The sequence below is a fragment of the Puma concolor genome, chromosome A2 (assembly GCF_028749965.1).
Source record: "Puma concolor isolate L17-30 chromosome A2, mPumCon1.1.hap2, whole genome shotgun sequence".
In the NCBI taxonomy this organism is placed as follows: Eukaryota; Metazoa; Chordata; class Mammalia; order Carnivora; family Felidae; genus Puma; species Puma concolor.
The window spans coordinates 154,934,596-154,954,522 of NC_141668.1; the positions used below are offsets into that span (position 1 = coordinate 154,934,596).

Below are 19,927 nucleotides of genomic sequence, written 5' to 3' on the forward strand. Positions count from 1 at the left end.
TGTCTTCGTCTTCATCATTTAAGGTCATCAGTCAGCTCGTTCAGCAAATGGGCAGGGAAGGGAGTATCCCGGCAAGCCCCTCCAAGAACCTGCTACCTCCTCTGGTCCCGCCCTCGGACGGCACCACAGTTTCCTCATGTCTTTGCAGTCCAAAGTTTTTCTTTGAAGAGAAAAATCAGCCTTGTACTCTCCCATTCTTAGTGCTGTGTACTTACTTTCTCAAACCAACATCTTTGTCGAGTTATCTCAAAAGAGTTTTTTAACAACTTTCCTTAAAATCTGATTGGCTTAGGAAACATTTTCCAAGGCTACATGAAGTCTGTTAGCCTCCAAAAATGATAAAGTTTGTATCAGAGAATCCACGGGTTGTGGGTCTTTTGGGGCAGGAGATGAGATGTTGTGGACTCAGGGCACAAGCCTCCGTGTCCTCTTCTGACCCGGGAACCTTCCCTCTGCAGAGCAGCTTCCTGCTTCTGTTCAGAGCCTCGGGTTGCCTGCAGAAAACAGAGTGTGAGTAATAGCATTTAGTAGTTTCATTAGATACCTAGATTCTGTTTAGTTGTTCATCTTGTATTGTTCCTGGAATGAGACCCTTGTGCAGCTTGAACTCAAAGGGCCCCTGCACTTGATGTCCTTGTTCAGATCTGGCAGCCACCTGAGCTGTAGACCCCATTCTTCAGCACTGGACCACCCTGGGAACAGTGAATGCTTTTTCCTCCAGGAAAATCTGATGAAACTTGCAGCACGTAGACACTGGCAAGAGGTGTCTTCACATTTCCTAGAGGTTAGGCCATCAGGACCTGAGGGTGTGGCCCAGCAGCAGCCCAGCAAGGCAGAGGGCGCCGTTGCTCCCATTGCGCCCTGGGATGTGGTGGGTGCACTGTTGGGTGAAGAGAGAGTGCTCGAGTATCAGGCTAGCGGACTGCCTGTGTGCAGAACAGAGGTCAACGTGAGGGTCACTGGGTCACTTGTTGATCCTACAGCCTGCTGCTCATGGCTAGACATGGTGATTTTCATTTGGAGAGCAAGTTAAATCATAGTGAGGCCATTCTAAACCTCATGAAGGACGGTAATCTTGCAAACTATGTGGGTATTCCAGAGCAGGCTTGGCCCCTTTCCTCGTCCATTTTCTCTGGCAGAATGCAGTACCTTTGAGCTGAGGCTGCACATCTCCGTTGCATGGTCTCTGTCCACCTCTCCCCCCATCTCCCCCCATCTCCCCACATCTCAAGTTTCCCCAGATCACTATGAGTCCTTGGGAAGTGTGCATACAGGGTCCTGTTTTAAAGGTTCCTTCTTTCTACGCCCATGTGGTCAGTGTAGACACATTTATATTCTCTTTGTGATCAAGAAAGAAATCTAAGTAACTGAAGCCTTATGTGCAATTGTGCTTTGGAGAGCCAGCTGGGTAGCTGAGAATGAGTCCCAGAGCACCCCTCGTCTGTGCCCTGAAGCCTGCACTTGAGAGCCCAAGGGACCAGCTCCTGCAGCTGCTCCAGGATGCTGACCTGTTCAGCATGCCAGAGCCAAAGCCTCCCCCCAGCAGAAGTTAACTCCTGGCCTCACAAACAAGCTCTGGAAAAGTTCTGAAATGCCTGTGGGAGATCAAAGACTCCTTTACCACCCCAAATTTCCTCAAGCAGGAAAGGGCAGGAGATCTCAGAAATACCGCCTTCTAGTCTTTTGCTACCCCACCTCTAGCCCTGTACTGTTCTCCCCTGAGAGGCGAAGAGAGAAAACATCTCCCACCCTGATGCCTCCAGATAAGTGCCTTGTGCAACATCTCTGAGTGTCATTTCTGAGGCTGATGTTTCCATCTGTCTTCGGCATCTCCTGAACCTCCATCCTAGATGACTGGGAGTGAGGAGGAGTTGAGATTAGAGCCAGTAGCATCCGTGTAATTGTGGGATGCAGGGCAACAGGACAGTGCACGGAAGCTTGGTCAAGAAGCAGGGGAAAGGACCATTAAAGGTCCTAAATATACTTGCATGGGAGTGGTTGAAAGGTCCCCCCTCCCCATCCAAAAGCCCACCCTGGCCCAGGGGATGGCCGTCGCCTCACCCTGCCCCAAGACACAACGTGATGTGTACATCTGACCCCAAGCCCCCTTGTTTTTATATTCAGGCCCCTGCCAGGGTGGCAACAAAAGGGATATATGGACAAGAAGGGCAGGGCCAGGTCCTGGGATATGAGAGGGCAGAGGAGCTGGTGGTCAAGAACCTGTCCCAGGGAGGAGGGACTATGGGTGAGCCTACAGTCCGTACCCTCAGCACATGCTGTGTTGTGATGGACTTCACTTCAAAAGCAAGTTTAAAGATAAATTTATTAAGAATTTCCATACCAGTGAAGACATCCAGATGGCAAACAAACACATGAAAAGATGTTCAACATCGCTCATCATCAGGGAAATAAAAATCAAAACCACAATGAGATACCACCTCATACTGGTCAGAGTGGCTAAAATTAACAACTCTGGAAACAACAGATGTTGACCAGGATGTGGAGACAGGGGAACCCTCTTGCACTGTTGGTGGGAATGCAAACTGGTACAGCCACTCTGGAAAACAGGAGATTTCTCAAAAAATTAAAAATAGAATTACCCTGTGACCCAGCAATTGCACTACTAGGAATTTATCTGAAGCATACAAAAATGCTGATTTGAAAGGGCACATGCACCCCAATGTTTATAGCAGCACTATCAACAATAGCCAAATTATGTATATACAATGGAATACTACTCAGAGATGAAAAGGAATGAAATCTTGCCATTTGCAACAACGTGGATGGAACTGGAGGGTAGTATGCTAAGCGAAATAAGAGAAAGACAGATATCACATGATTTTACTCATATGTGGAATTTGAGAAATTTAACAGGATCATAGGGGAAGGTAAGGAAAAATAAGGTAAAAACAGAGGAAGGCAAAACCATAAGAGACTCTTAAATACAGAGAACAAAGTGAGGGTTGATGGGCATGGAGGGTGGGGAAAATGGGTGATGGGCATTGAGGAGGGCACTTGTTGGGATGAGCACTGGGTGTTACATGTAAGAGATGAATCACTGGATTCTACTCCTAAGCCAAGACTACACTGTATGTTAACTAACTTGAGAATAAAATAAATAAGTAAGTAAATAAATAAATGAGAATTTCCATAGAGCTACTGCAGAGCATTAAACCCCAAGCGCCGAGACCTTCTGAGCGCGGAGTCCTGTGCAGCCATATGGGTTATGAAGCCAGCCTCGCGCATGGAACATCTGGTAGATAAATAATCCTGAACATTTCCTGAACATCTTTTATGTGACTGATATTGGGGATGCAGAAATTAAAATGGCATGGACCCTCCCTGTACATTTCTTATATTAATCATGCAGATGAGAAGTCTCTAGGATCAGTGTTTGCAGGCTGCCATGGAGAACAGAAGACATGTGCCTACCTGCCTGTGATTGGAGGAATACAAAGGCTGTGTTGCCCTGAAGGACAAGCAGGAATTTGGCTGGCCTTGGGGAGGGCAAGGGGAGCCATTTCGTTTTGGGCTCCCCTGAGACAAGGATTTGAGTACATACATGTAGCTAATGTGTAAAATGAAGTGAGCACTGGTAGGAAGGTGGAAAAGTGAAATGGGAAGGAGCATCATCCAGCAACTTACCACCACAGGAAGCTGTGTAATCTCACTGGGGAATGCTGAGAAATGGTGCAGGACGTCCACCTCAGAGCTCGTCACCTGGGTGTGGGGGAGCCAGACTGTGCCAGGGTCAGCAGACTCTTTCCCTACGGGGCCAGTTGGTAAGGCCACATACGGTCTCTGTCACGTAGTTTTGTTTTGTTTTTTTAGTAACCCTGTAAATGTGTAAAAACCATTCCTAGCTCACAGGTCACACAGAAACAGGCCAGGGGCTGTAGTTTCCCAACCCCTGATCTACACAACATCAGCCACTGGTTGAGGGCTGCCTCCAGCCAGCATCAGTTCCCACCGCTTAGTCAGAGAGGCCTCCAGCGGCAACAGAACAGTCTCAAGCGAGAGAGATGCAGATGCTAACAGTTGGAAGTTGAGCCAGCATGCCCAGAAGTAAGACTAGAAGGGAGAAGGGGAGGGCAGCAGCCTCTGGGGATGTGTTGGGCGGCCAGATGTGGGGAGCAGGCCATACAGGCGTGGTAGCAGGTGGTGTGTGGGCTGGGTGGGGTGGAGATTGGAGATTTTAGTTCCATATTTGATTAAGGGATAAGTGATTTCAGGGGTAGAAGCGGAGAGTCTAGCTGGGCTAGTGCATTCATTGCTCTAGGTGAGAGGTGATTGTTGCTTAGTCTAAGCGGAAGGTCTGGAGGTGGTGAGATGTGGTGGTGTCTGGATATATTTTGAAGGTGGAGCCTTCAGGATTGTCTGAAGACCAGATGTGGAATATGAGAAAAAGAGGATCAAGATCAAAGTGCTTGGCCTGAGCAGCTGGATGGGTGGAGCTGAGACAGGAAAGGCAGGGGAGGTTTTGGAGACCTGGTTCATTTCCTTTGCCCCTGTAAGATCAGGCCAAGCCAAGATATAATCTGGTCTTAGAAACGAGTTTTGCGGAAGCAACATGGGGGTGGTTGTAGAAATCTCCAGACAGTTTCTTTCTTTAAATGTCTAGTCTGTTTTCCAACCTTGGAAAAGTGAGTGTTTTTACTTTTGAAAATTACCTGACGGTTTTCTTCCAAGTTTTCCTTTTGGCTAGAATTTGGTAGCTGTGGATGATGATTATTCCCTTGCATTTTGCAAGTTTGTAGACTCTTTTTCTTGCGTGTTTTTCTTTTGCCTATGTTAAAAGGAATGTGTGGATGTTTCAGTTTTTTAACAAGACAGGAATGCAATACACGGTATTAGAGTGTGACGTTAAGAGCACAGACTCTGATGCCTGTGCTTACATCCTGGTTTTGTCACCTTCTGGTGAGGATATAGCTTCTGCATGTCACACTGGGTTGTGCTGAGGCTTAAATGAGCAGATAGATGGAAGGCACTTGGATTGGTGCCGGACACATAGTAGGTGCTCAGTGAGAGGAACCATGGCTAGTATAGAGACAGAGACAGGCAGGTCCGCTGCCAATGGTAAGAACCATGTTGGGGTGAGTGTAGGGTCCTTTGGTAGCTCACAGAAGGAGGGGCCCCAACCCAGATTTGGGGAAAGACTCCTACAGCAAGTGGTACTGCAAGTGAGGCCGCCAAGGTGAGTTATCTAGGAGAAGAATAGGCAAGTGTGTTCCAGCAGGGGCAGAGCCTCAGAAGCAAGAGAGCAGTTGTGTGACTCCGAGGCAAGGTTGGGGAATGGCTGGGAGCCTTTCGAAGAACTTCAAGGCCTGTAGACTTCATCCTGAGAAAGCTGGATGCTCTGGAGTGTGCTGCCCTTCTTTTTCTTCCTGCTGCCATGTTTAGACTCCTGGAATTCACAGATATTTTTTAATTCACAGTTTGAGAAGCAGGCTGCCTTTGGTTCAGTCAGTGTGTTTTGGGCAGCTGTGGTATGGAAAGTGAATGTAGATGTAGAGTGTACTGCCTGCTTTCATCTTGTGGTGAAGCTAAAGCTCCATCATTCTTAGCTCTGGGCCCCGAGACTCCTCTCCACATTCAGAGCCCAGAGGTTAGTCTGTGTTGTGCAGGGCTTTCCAAAGCAGAACCTTAGCTGAATCTCCAGAGACAGCCTTTGACGCCTGTCTCCAAACAGCTGAACCTTGGTTTTTGGAAGCATCGAGAGAGGAGCCAGTGTTCATGTACAAGGGAGTCTCCATGTGATTGACAGCTGATTTCTTCTCAGAAACCATGGAGGCCAGAAGGCAATGAGAAAACGTTTTAAATTTTGAATGAAAAAAATCAAGTATCCTATATTCTACAAAACTAGTCTTCAGTAATGAAGGAGAAATAGAGATATCCATATAAACAAAAGCTGAGCGGGCCTGCACTACAGGAAACACTAAAGCAAGTCCTTCAGGCTGAAGTGAAGGGATACTAGACAATAATTTGAAACCATAAATAAAAGTAACACTAGTAAATATAACCAGACTTTTATATTTTTGGTTTGGTTTGTAACGTCTGTCTTTTATGATTTAAAAGGCAGGGGCACTGAATAGTAATTTTAGATCTGTAGTGATGGGCATACAATGTATAAATCGTAATCTGTGGCAATAACAATATAGAAGGGAAGAAACAGATATATAGCAAAGTGTTTAGATACTATGGAAACTAAGCTTCTCAGGCTGGATAATTTCAGCTGTCTTATTTTCAAGGTCACTGATCTTTCTCCTGCCTGCTCACATCTGCAGAACCCCTCTTTAACAATGCTATTCGATCTGGGTTGTTGTAAGTTGTTAATAATAATTGTAATCCCTATGGTAACCAAACAGTAACTTGAAAATACAGAAAATGAAAGAAGAAGGGAGTCAAAGTGGCACATAAAAAAATTAGCCAAATACAAAAAAGGGCAGCAATTGGAGGAATTGAGGAACAAAAGTCATACAAGACATAAAATGGCACAAGTAAACCCTTCCTTATTAGTAATCACATAAAATGGGAGTGGATTTAACTCTTCTATTAAGAGAGACATTGGGGTTGCTTGGGTGGTTTGGTTAAGTGTCTGGCTCTTGATTTCAGCTCAGGTCATGAACTTACGGTTGGTGTGATCGAGCCTCGCACTGGGTTCTGCGCTGACAGTGCTGGCTGCAGAGCCTCTTTGAGATTCCACTCCTTCTCTCTCTCTGCCCCTCCCCCACTGGCACGCTTGTACATGCGCTCTCTTTCAAAAAATAAACATTAAAAAAAATAAGAGGGGCGCCTGGGGGGCTCAATCGGTTAAGCGTCTGACTTCAGCCCAGGTCATGATCTCACGGTCCGTGAGTTCGAGCCCCGCATCGGGCTCTGGGCTGATGGCTCAGAACCTGGAGCCTGCTTCCGATTCTGTGTCTCCCTCTCTCTCTGCCCCTCCCCCATTCATGCTCTGTCTGTCTCTGTCTCAAAAATAAATAAACGTTAAAAAAAAAAATGAGTAACTTAAAAAAAAAAAAATGAGAGAGAGGCACCTCGGTGGCTCAGTCGGTTAAGCGTCCAACTTTGGCTCAGGTCATGATCTCACGGTTTGTGGGTTCGAGCCCCACATTGGGCTTTGTGCTGACAGCTCAGAGCCTGGAGCCTGCTTCGGATTCTGTGTCTCCCTCTCTCTCTGCCCCTCCCCCGTTCATGCTCTCTCTTTCTCTCAAAAGTAAATAAACATAAAAAATTTTTAAAAAATAAGAGAGACATTGGCAGATTAAATTTACAAAGACTCTATATACTGTCAACAAGACACTTCAGATACATAGTACACTTGAGATGTAAGAACACAAAGAAGTTGAAAGTAAGGATGGAAAAATATATTCCATGCCAAACAGTAACAGAGAGACACCTAGAGTGGCTCTATGATTGTCAGACAACATCTAAAAGGTAACAAAATAAAGGACATTACATATTGATAAATGCTTTAGTACAGCAAGAGTGCATCACAGTTATAAACATTCACACACCTAATAACAAGGCTACAAAATAAATGAAGCAAAAACGGACAGAATTGAAATGAGAAATTGAGAAATCCACAGTTATAGTTGGATATTTCAGTTCTGTGCTGTCAGTACTAGATACAAGAAGAGACAGCAAGATAAGGAAACGGAGGACTTGAGCAACAGTGTCAACCAGCCAGACCTAACAGACATGCAGAGAACACCCAGCAACAGCAGAAGACATGTTCTCAAGTGCTCGCGGAGCAGTCTCCTGGATAGACCATCCGTTAGGCCACAGACAAGTCTTGATGAATTAAAGAAGACTGAAATCAGAATATCTTTTCCAATCGCAGGGGAATGAAACTAAACATACTAGAAGGAAAACTGGAAAATTCACAAGTAGGTGGAAGTTAAACAGGATATTCTAAAACAACCAATGAGTCAAGAAGTCAGAAGGGAAATTCAGAAAATACCTTGAGGTGAGGACAAAAACAAAGACCCGAAATACCAAATCTTTTTTTTTTTTAATTTTTATTGTTAACGTTTATTTTTGAGACAGAGAGCATGAACCGGGGAGGGTCAGAGAGAGAGGGAGACACAGAATCCGCAGCAGGCTCCAGGCTCCGAGCCGTCAGCCCAGAGCCCGACGCGGGGCTCGAACTCACGGACCGCGAAATCATGACCTGAGTTGAAGTCGGACGCTTAACCGACTAAGTCACCCATGCACCCCACGAAATACCAAATCTAATGGGATGCTGTGATAGTCGTACTACGAGGGAAATGTGTAGCTGTGAGGACGACTCAGTACTCCTGTCTAGAATATATAAAGAACTAAAAATCAATGAGGAAAAGACAGCCAACCCAATTAAACAGAAGAGGGACTTCACAAGAGGTTATGTCTGAATGGCCAGCAAGCATATGAAAGAATTTTCCACATTGCTGCACATTGAAACTGCAGGGAGATACCACTACGTCCTCTTCCACGTGGTTACATTTAATCGGCCTGACAGTGTCAAGAGGTGGCAAGGATTTGGAGCAGTTGGAACTCTTGTCACACTGCTGGTGGGAACATACGTTTGTACAGCTACTTTGGAGAATTGGTATTCTCTACAAAGCCAAACACATACACTATAAAATAACACTTCCTTCTGGGAACACACCCAACAGAAATGAGTGCTGATGGCCACCAAAAGCCATCTATGAAAATGACCGTAATAACTCTATTCTTCATAACTGAAACTGGAAACAGCCGCAGGTTCCTTGACAGTGGAATGGATAAATGCAGGGTAGTGTATAATTCAGCGGAATAGGACATACCTACGGGAAAGAATGATCTGATATGTATGGATGAATCTAGCAGATAAAATTTAGGTGAAAGCAGCCAGTCACAAAAGAGAACACCCATAGCATGGGTGATTTTATGTATAAGTCATTACAAAGGCAAAACGAGTTTATGGTGATGGAAGTTCTGATAGTAGTTTGGGGTGCTCTTCACTGGGCAAGGGCACAAAGCTGCCTTCTGAGGTCCTGGAAATGTTCTATAGCTTGATCTAGGCAGCGGTTACCCAGGTGTGTGCCTATGTAAAAGTTCATTGCACCAGATAGTTAAGGTTTGTACATGTATTGTATCAAAGTTGTAAATTAAAATTAAAAACAAAAGTTTTGTTAAAAAGTGAGACGTGACACAAAATGAAAACGTACATGAGTTTGCCAGCTTTTTGTTGTAAGGCCAGGGCTTTTCCTGTGTGAGTGGTGGGTCTAGTGTAAAATCTAGTGTAAAATACACTCTCAGTGTGTTATATACAATTTGTGTGGTCTTTTTAAATTGGAGCAGTTGCCCAGCAATGTACATCAGGATCCTTCTGGATTTTTATTTTTATTTTTATTTATTTATTTAATGTTTATTTATTCTTGAGAGAGACAGAGACAGAGTGTGAGTGGGGGAGGGTCAGAGAGAGAAGGAGACACAGAATCCGAAGCAGGCTCCAGGCTCTGAGCTGTCAGCACAGAGCCTGACACGGGGCTCAGACTCACAAACTGGTAGATCATGACCTGAGCTGAAGTCAGACGCCTAACCGACTGAGCCACCCAGGCGCCCCTCCTTCTGGATTTTTATACATTTCCCCCCCCTCCCCGGTTTCTTATTGTTGTCTTACTTTTAATTTGACAAGGTTTTTGTTTTTTTTTTATAGCATCTTTATTATGTCTCTAAAAATATTCATCCAGTCTGTTTTATCAATTGGACTTCCTTGTAAGGTTTCTGTGGCTAAAAATAAGCTTGAAAGTTTTTTTTTTAATGTTTATTTTTGAGAGAGAGAGAGACAGTTGCGAGCAGGGGAGGGGCAGAGAGAGAGGGAGACACAGAATCCGAAGCAGGCTCCAAGCTGTCAGCACAGAGCCCAACGTGGTGCTCAAACCCATGAACTGTAAGATCATGACCTGAGCCGAAGTTGGATGCCTAACTGAGCCATCCACGCATCCTGTTTTTTTTTGGAAAAGTTCTTTTTTCTTTTTTTTTTTTTTTTAAGTTTGAGAGAGAAAATGGGCACATGTGTGCAAGTGGGGAGGGGCAGAGAGAGGAGAGAGAGGATGAATCCCAAGCAGGCTCCATCCTGTCAGCTCTGAGCCCAACATGTGGCTCGATCTCACAAACCATAAGATCATGACCTGAGCTGAAACCAAGAGTTGGACACTTAACTGGCTGAGCCATCCAGGTGCTCTGAGCTTGAAAAATTCTGATATTCTGATCTGGGTGTCTTCTGAGTGTCTTTCTAGTTCCGAAGTTTTATGACTCCGATACTGTGCACACACATACAGTCCCAGCAGGGAGAATGCAGTGCGGCTGTGCTGGCCCCTGTGTCACTCATTTCGGCGCAGATTGTGCTCCTGCCGTGTCCTAACCCTTCTCTCTTTCTTGTTCGTCCCAGCTGCCCACTGCTGAAACTGCCCCTACCAGGGACAGGACCGGTGGAGTTCACCACTCCTGTGAAGGACTACTCGCCCCCACCTGTGGCCTCTGACCACAAACCAGGGGAGCCCAGTGAGCGGCCAGAGTGGGTAGGTGCTCAGTGTGTGTCTGGGGAGAGCCCCGAGGGTTGGGTGGAAATTGGCCAAGGCAGGGGTTCTGGGAGTGAGAGTGAGGGTGGCCAGCTTCGGATTGGTGGGTACATGTACTTGAACAGCTTTTACAAAGGCACCACAAATACTTCATTACACAGTTAATGAATAACCTTTTTTGAAAGGAAACGCCAAGTGACACAAAAATGTGACTGTCCTCAACAGCCAGGTGGGATCTGTGGTGGTTGTAGCTATGGCCAGATGGGTCTGGAGTCCTACCTGGACTGCTCATATACCATACCCGGGCCCAAGCAGTGCTCTGGCAAGCAGGCCATCTCCTCCTTGTCCCAAGTGGTCATGAGAGCCATGGAGCATCCTTAGAGAATTTTCTGTGATCAGGGTCTCATATATCAGTGTGCACATCATGTTTTCAGATGTCACGTCTGATTTTCTCCTCACAATGAAGTTTGGTAAAAAGTGTTGAGTTTTTGTGTTTTGGGTTTTTTAAATCTCTTTTACAGTTAGGAAAGGGGGCCCAGGGTGATGAAGTGCCTCAGTTACCTAGTTATAGATGGGGTCAGCACTGGATCAGAACTCCAGGACTCCTGACCCCAGGTCCCTGCTTGTTCTGGGCCATAGTATTCTCAGTTGATTGCCTCTGAGTTGAGCACTGATGTAGCCGAGGACGTAACGGTTGCTCTAGCTGAGGGTCTCAGGTAGAGGACTTAACCCGCTGTGACGCTGGACTCGTTATTTGGAAATCTTACAAGCTCGATTAGCCCAGATCGAAAGCTTTTACCTGCCAGGTAGTAGATGAAGTGTCCTTCCTTCATACATTGTGCTTTGGTCCCATGGATTTGTGCTGGACTGAGTGTATTGTTGAGGAGGAAAACCAAAGCCTGGGGAACAGAGCTCTTCCTTTTCCGCCCTGTCTCTGACAATGATGATACATTCCTCTCTGTCCTTTATAGGTAATATAGCAGTCAGGTAACTTGTTGTAAACTTGCCCCTACTGTTGCTGAAATAGAGACATAGCTGGTAAGATAGGTGTGTGTTAAGCCATATATTAATCTGGCTTAATGGGACTCTGTCCATGAAGGTCAGAGGGAGCATGGTGTGGTGCTGGCAGAAACTGGTTCTGTAACTTCATGTACCAGCTTGACCATTGGCTCACTATGGGACCTTCTTGGTTCAGACCTTTTACCTTCATTAATCTCTTGAAGCAGTTGTACCACATTGTGGAACTGATGGTTTGTGGTCACAACAGGGGAGTCTGTGTTTGTGGATGTTTCATGACTAGAAGAGTTCGGTTGGCCTGATAATACATGGTAGGTATTTAATGGTACAGCTGTTGGGGAGGTGACTTGTTTGTGAGCTCTTTGAACTTCCTTAATGCCCTTCATTGGTCTGGGATGATGATAGTAAGTAGGTGTACAAATAACTTCAGGGCTCAGCAGTCAGAAGATTGGCTGTTTTCTCTCTCTTTGGAGCCCCCACCCCTTGAAGGATTGAGAAGGACCCAGGCCTCAGTGCAGTCACCTAGTGTTTTGCAAGTCAGGGGTCAGTTCTGTTACCTCCACTGACCATCCATGATAAAAATTCAGGCCAGCAATATAGGAGCAGTAAGGACTAATTTAGTTATAAGGAACAGAAAACTCAGCTCAAACCAGAGTAATCAAAAGGAATTTTTAGAGTCCTAGAACTCAAGAACACTATGGTTTGGGCCTCAAAAGGAGTTCACCTCTCGGCTCTTTTGGCTCCACTCTTGATCTGCTTAAAAGCTCCAGCAGCTTGAGCCTTATGTTCTTGCAATATCTAATCCAGTGCAGGACGAGAAGGTGCCAGGTTGTATCTAAGTGAGGTAGCTTGCCTGTCCCCAACCCAAATCCTGTGATGAAGGTGGTGCTTTGTTGACTGGCTTCATCAGCTAGTTGTCACCATCACTAGGCTTAGAACAAGAGAGGACCATTTCCAAAGGAAAATCAGGAGGCTCGGGCACTGGGCACAACAATGCAAGCACCTGCTGCCCACTAAGGAACCAGAACATCCTTCATTCCTCCATTCATTCCTGTATTCAGCATATGTTTACATTCTGCAGTGTACCCAGCAGGATGATCTAGGGGACACGTAGAGCCTCACAGCTTCTGGGGAGATCTGTCTGGTTAGAAAGAGAAGACAAAGATGTCAGTTCAAAATAAATATATGTCAAAGGGACACAGGAGCCAACTGAAAGAGTTCCCAATGGCCAGTGCTGGAAAACAAAAGATATTTTGCAATAAAATAAAGTAGTATTGGATTATAACCCAGAGTATAAAATATCTTGAGTTCATGTGATTAAGTAAATGGGGGAAAATAGATAAATCCAGGCAAAAATTCTAAATAATTTATGTAAATACTCTCCCTCAAGGGATTAGAATATAACTTCTCTTCCTTAAGCATGGACTATGCGTAGTGACTTCCTTCCAAAGAATACTATATGGAGAGAGGGAGCAAAGAATCACTTTACAGTGGAGAACCAGACAGTTACCTCCCCAGCAAGGAGGTCAGGGTCAATGTCAGCAGTGATAGATCAGGCTGATAGTACATACCCTTGATGTGTGACAGGTGAGGCACTCTACCTCTGGTCTTTCTCCCAGAAACCCATAACCCCAGCCTAATTATGGGAAGTTGGATGAATCCCACTTGAGGGACTTTTTATACAGTACCTGACCACTACTCCTTAAAATTGTCAAGGTTATCAAAAACAAAGAAATTCTGAGAAACTGTCACTAAGGAAAACTAAGGAAACCAAATTTTCTTAGTTTTTACCTAATGTCCTTTTTCTGTCCCAAGATTCCATTTAGGGCACCACATTAAATTTAGTGGTTACTTTCCCTGTGGCCTCCCTTGGCTACAACAGTTTTGCAGACGTCCCTTATCTTTGATGACCTTGACAGTTTGGAGTGGCGGCCAGGTATTTTGTAGAGTGCTCCTCCAGTGGGATTTGTCTGTTTTTTTCTAGATTAGACTGGGGTATGGGTTTGGGGAAGACCGCGGAGGAGAAATGCCATTCTTTCCACATCCGTCAGCCTCTTAAGTTATTTTTTACATTCCCAAACATTAAAGTTCAGTCTTCAGGCCATAAAACTCTTGGCACAAAATTTTTAAAAAGCTTTCTAATGGATGTATAGAGTAATCTCGCTATGGTTTTAATTTGCGTTTCCCAGATGACTAATGTCGTGTTTATTGTATTTGCATATCTTTCTTTGGTGTTTTTAGGTGTTGCCCATTTTGAATGAAGTTGTTTGGATTTCTTTTTATTGAATTGTAAGTCTTTCCATATGCTGGAGGTGGCTTTCTGTACAGTCGTCTTTCTCCCCTTTAGCTGTAGTGGCCCCATAGTGTGATGACAGCTGCAGTGTTCATTTTTGCTTTTGTGTGTCCTGCAGAGGGGACTCTGATCCACCCTGCCAGGTCCTGGTGCTCTTAGGCCCATCCTCTGTTGGAATCACTAACCAGTAGCCTTGTTGGGTTCAGAGGGACACTTCTTTCTGAAAGAGGGATGTTTCTACCAACGGAAGGGAAGAGCAAAGCAGAAATGGTAGAGACTTTCCATTTTGCACACGCGTGTGACCTTGGGCAAGTTACTTAATACCTTTGTTCCCTCGTTTCTGCATTCAGAAAATGGGGATGATAATCAAACCTACGTTAGACATTGTCAGAGGATTACATGAAGGGATGCAAAGGCTTAGTGCAGTGCCTCGCCCATCACTTGCACTTGACACATGTTTGTGGCTAGCACTGTTGTCATTGTCCTTGATCAGATCTGGCCAAAGTTCTGGAGGGTGACCAAAGTTCACATGCTTGGACTGCCCTTTGGGGCGCACCAGGCCTGCACTCCTTATCCTTTAGCCTGAGCTCAGATGCCACTGTCTCCAGGAAGCCTTCCCCAGCTCTCTTGCAGATTCGTGACCTGTCTCCCCTCTGTGCTCTGTTTCCACCCACTAGAGATCATTTTCCATTCAAACGTATATAGTCCAACATTTTAACATAGTAGATGCTCAAGAAAGTCTTCTTGTTGAATAGAGAAACAGCACGGCTTATTTAGCAGACTAAGAGTGTAAAGTGAGGCATTTTTCTTGGAGCATGATAGTTGATAAGGTGGGACCAAGTTGAACCCCAGGTTGTGGGGTTTCAACTTTAATTGGGCAGTGGGAAGCCAGTCCCCCAGAAGCATCAGCTTGAGGAAAGTGGCGATAAGAAGATCAGTTGTATTGAACTTGGAGAAACTTAGAGACAGAGGTGACCATGCTTAGGGAAAGGGTCGGGGTGTGCAAGGGATGGAGAGATAGATCCTCAGGAGATGCCAAATCCAATTATAATAGTTTTAAGCCATGATAATGTGACTACATATAAGTGACCTGTTTTTGGCCACTTTGCCAGATGGTTATGTGTGTTGTTTTGTTTGGTCTTCGCAGTGATGAGGTGAGGTCTGGGACTCCATCCCTGTTCCCTAGTAAGAGACTGGGGCTTAGAGAATGTAGACACCATTGTCCAAGGTGCACAGCCAGGGCTGACACTGGAAGTTGAACCCAGGTGGGTCCCCTGAGACCGCCATTCCCACCACACCACACCCGCTTACCTGCCCAGGGCTGGAGGACAGATCAGCAGCCACGTTTTCCAGAAGAGCTGAGTTAACAGGAGTCCTCTGTCATGTTCTGAAGAGAGCTTCTGGGTGTGTCAGTGTGAAGGTAAACTCCCTGGAGTTTGCTCTGTCTGCATGTAAAGGAAGGACTGTGTTTTAAACAAAACAAGCCTGAGGTCTCTTGCACTGGCCTGGCTCTCCCAGACCAGGTCATCATGAAACCTGAACTTCACACTAAGCCCTACCTGGCAGGCCGCAGAGCTGGTTAGGCTACCAGGGGCAGCATTGCAATGTTTGTGGTGGCTGGCTGAGCCTGGACACAGGAATTCCAAGGAGCCCTGGTCAGGGGCCTCATACTGTCAGTGCTGGTGGCCAGAGACCCCAGGGATCCCTAGGACCTCAGCTCCCCTCCTACACTGCTCATGTTGGGCCTTCCCATCTGTTTCCTGCAGGAACTCTCATGGTTCCCAACCACCCAGGCATGCTGGCTGTTGAGAAACAACAGGATTGAGAATTGGGCAGCCCTGGCTTTAATCCTGGCTCGACTGTCTGTCAGCTGTGTCCTTGGACACATCCTGTTGTCTCTCTGGGCCTTGGTTTTTTTATCTGGGTCCCATAGCTCCCGGTCTCCCAAGGCTGAACTCAAGGTGGCAGCCAAGGCTGCACTCTTCTCCAAGCCCGGTGTGGGGACACCTGACTTGCAGGCTCTCTCAGCACCCACCTGGCAACAGGCTCCTTGCAGGCTGTTGAGCTGAGGGTCTTCATTCCTCACCGGGTGTTGGCTGAGGGCCCCTTTAATTCCTTGTTTCGTGGACCTTCCAGAGCAGCTGACACATGGCTGACTTCATCAGAGTGGTGGTTCCAAAAGAGGGGGGCAGAGGAAGAATCATAGTCCTTTTTCCTTCCAATTTTTATTTTTGTGTGTGGCAAAATACAACATAAAATTTATCATCTAAACCCTTTTTAAGTGTATAGTGCACTGGTATTAAATACATTCATGTTGTGCAACCATCCATCTCTATAACTTTTCGTCTTGTAAAACAGAAACTTTGTACCCATTAATACCCCTGCCACCTGCCATTCTTTCTGTCTGTATAAATTTCACGACTTTAGGTACCTCATATAAGTAGAATTGTACAGTACTGACTGGCTAATTTCACCCAGCGTAACGTCCTCAAGAATCATAGTCTTGTGTAACCAAGTCTCAGAAGTGACACGTCATTACTTTTGTTGTAGTCTGTTTGCCAGAAGCAGGTCGCTGGGTGTAGCCCTCTCTCCAGGGGGATTGCCTGTGGGCAGGAGCACCAGGAGGTGGGGGTTACTGGAGCCGTGTTAGAAGACTACCTGCCACAGCCTCCATCTAGTGAGGAGTCCGCCCTCTTTGCCCACAGGCATCTGGATCCACTGGCCCTTATGCTTCCTCCATTGCTCACTTTGGATACCATGTGTTGTGTCTGTTTCCATGTCTGTTTCTCCCTTGAATGTCCAGTAGTGATTATGATAGGGCCTAGTGCAGTGAGTGGTGGGCCCTGCCCACATCCCGGCTACCCTTTTATTTTAGTGCCTGCCTGCCTCCTTTCCAGCCACCAGTTTCTGCATCTCATACGTCAGAGCATCTCTGGTGAAGGCCTGAGGTGCTGGAGGATTCATGCCCCCTGGGAGCAGCACTCAAGCAGTAGCTGCAGGGGTTGGTATGTAATACCTCAGCTCTCTGATCTTTCAGATGGGATGACTCAGCTAAACCCCATTACCGACAGAGGTCACTTGTCCAGGAACACCCTTTGTTGGCTGCTTTCCCTCCCTTGTTCCTGCCTTTACTCCCCTTCCTGTATTTTCTGTACCTTCCAAATAAACCACCCAGCTTAGGGTCTGCTACTGGGGATCCCAAACTGAGGTAGTGAATGACAAGAGTCAGGCGCATGCCTATTGAATAAACCACTGTAAGAGAATTTTGATGCCCATAAGAGGGGGTTGCGGGCACATATGTTGGGTGACGAGTTTGCTACGATCGTGATAAATGAGGGGACTCAAGATCTTGGAAGAGTTGGAAAAACTTGGAATAGCTGCTTGAGAAGTTCATTTGGAAGTCAGGGAGGGTGTATCAAGAGGCTGCCAGCAGAAGGAGGCCAAGGCCGGGAAGCAGGGATGTGCAGTAAGAATCACTGGTACATGGTTCTTGTTTGTTGAGGCTGGCCGCCTGAGGCGTGCAAACAAAGGAGCTGTGGATTTACCCAGCGCTGGTGGAAGGACAAAGGAGAGAGAGGTCTGGGGTGAAGGAGTTACATGTTCCTGTGAAAATCTGATGAAAGCCTGGATCCTCTCGCCTAAAACTGATGATGGTAGTAGTAATATGTACACTTCCAGGCAGAAACTTAAAAATATTTGGGAAGCAGTATGCTCCTAGAACTCCTAGAGCCATCCCTAGAGCCCAGGGAGAGGGCTCTAGTTTCTGAGATGTTCATTAGTACTTCATTGAAATGGTGGTCCGAATGGTCCTGGCTGGGGAGAAGGTGCCTGGGTGGGAAGGAGGCTGGAGAAGAAGCGGAGGGCCCAGGAGCTAGAAGGAGTTTTGCACCCAGAAACTAAGGGCTCAGTTGCACAGGCTCAGTTGCACGGTGGGCCTGAGGGTGGAGGTGGAAGTGGAAGGCAGAAGAGGTGGTATGTGCAGTCACAGCCTTGTGCCCAGTGGGAACAAACCCAGGTCTGGAGGCTTCCTGGTGTCATGCTGTCCCTGGATGATATGCTGTGTCCTTCACAGGGCTTGAGGATGATTGCCCTGGGGATGGCTCTCCTCGTAGAGCTGTTCGTCTCCAGACAGCTCCTCCCCATTCAGGCCTGTGTGAGGACTTGAGTCGATGAGCTGCTATTCAGGTCAGAGCCTGCGGCAGCGAGCTCCATCCAGGTTCCTCTGTGCCTTTAGGCAGCTTCTAGCAGCCTGAGTCCGGTGCAAATGACAAAGCAGGTGCAGCCTTCTGTCCCCAGAGCCTTTGTAAGACATGGCTTCATAAATGTAAACTTCACAAAGCCGTAAGTGGTTGCCTTGAGTTGTTCCTTTGTGTCCAGGGGCCCAGGAGGCCTTAACTTGCCATTCGTGTTCAGCATCCTGACCTTCGCCTGTGTGATAACCTGTAGTCAGGCATCATCGAGGGGCTAAGTGGCCTTTCATCTACTCCCCCACCCTGTGGAGTCCCTGATGGCGGCACAGTTGTGGGGATCGCCCTCTCAGCTCCCTCCAGCCGGCACCACAGTACGTCACGGCCGTGGACGGTGTTCCCTGCCTCCAGTTGGATGACAGTGTAACTCCAGGGCAGCCTTCCAGAGCACTGCGTTCATCTGGTCACCATCTCAGAGACACTCAGGGGCTTTTCTTTGGCAACTGGTTAGAATCCAGGCAGCTCAGTCAGGCGTCATCATAGCCACCCCTCATTTTAGCTGTGATTTGTGTTACTACCTGACAGGACTCCTTAGTGCTATCTAGACCGTCTGTGCTCTCAGTGTCCCTGGCACCCCTGAGGCCCTCACCGTCCCTCTCCTGCCAGTCCTTGCCCACCTCGTGGCTCCACTCACCTTCTCCCTTGGCTGTAATCCTGCCACGGCTAATCCAGTACCTCATTATGGGGGTGCTCCATGACCGCTCCATCACTGGGAGTTCCTGGCTTGCCTGAGACATGTCTGAACACTTTGGTTACTTAGGTGCTTGTTGTTAGCTCTTTCAGGGCAGATGGCAGGTTCTAGTGAAAAAGTGTGTGATGTCCATTGAGGAGACATGGGATTGAGACCTTGCAGCACCCTGCGGGAGTTATGAAGCCCCAGCTAGTCACCTTGCGTCTCAGAGGACTATTGTGGGGGGTTGATGAAATGATGTGCCACACTGTCTATTGCTAACATGTCCATTAGTACCTGTCTCTGCACGTGCTATTTGTATACACACGTGTGTCTGTGTGGTGTGAGATGTGTGTGCATCTTGATGCTGCAGGGTGAATGTCAGTCACCCCCCTTTCACAGTGAGGAAACTGAAATCCAGAGAAGTCAAAAATGTTTCCAGGGCCATACACTTGGAGAGCTGGGATTTAAAGTTGGGTCTTTCGGTCTTTAAAAACCACTGACCTGCAAATGGCAGGATCAGTAAGACAGGCTGCACCCTGTTGGGAGCTGATGGTCTACTGTGATTCGGCAGACGTTTTCCATAGAGGGCTAGATGATGAATGTTTGAGGCTTTGTGGGTTACACGGTCTCTGTTGTGAACACTCTCCTCTGCCATTATTGTGGGAAAGCAGTCGTGGACAGGACGGAATGGAGTGGGCCCGGTTGTGTTCCAGTAAAACTTGATTTAGAAAAGCAGGCGCTGGGCTTGATTTAGCCTGTAGCCATAGTCTGCCGACCCCTGATCTAGGGGGAAGTGTGTAGGAATGTGGTTCATAAATTGCAAAGAACCCCTTGGAGATGTCTTCACTTTTGAAGGCCCATCCTTTGGGCCCCACAGTGCTTTACCCATAGTAGATGCTCAGTAAATCCTTATTGAGTGTGGGCCCGTTTCTCCCTCATGTGCCGAGCTGACATTTTCACCCCTGCCCTGTTTCTTCTGCAGTACGTGGGTGCCCCGGTGGCCTATATCCAGCAGATATTTGTGAAGTCTTCAGTGTCTCCCTGGCACAAGAACCTCCTGGCAGTAGATGTGTTTCGTTCACCTCTGTCCCGGGCATTCCAGCTGGTGGAAGAGATCCGGAACCACGTGCTGAGAGACAGGTATCCCTGT

General features: G+C 46.9%; 1 protein-coding gene across 2 annotated transcripts in view; it reads left to right on the forward strand.

Annotated features, from left to right (window-relative positions):
• SCAP (SREBF chaperone) overlaps window positions 1-19,927 on the forward strand; it is a 70,477-nt gene that overhangs the window by 36,957 nt on the left and 13,593 nt on the right. For both annotated transcript variants that reach the window (XM_086698357.1, XM_086698358.1), the window contains exons 3-4: window positions 10,418-10,547; window positions 19,760-19,917. In XM_086698357.1, coding sequence (XP_086554483.1) covers window positions 10,418-10,547; window positions 19,760-19,917 — 288 coding nt within the window. The remainder of the gene's footprint in view (window positions 1-10,417; window positions 10,548-19,759; window positions 19,918-19,927) is intronic.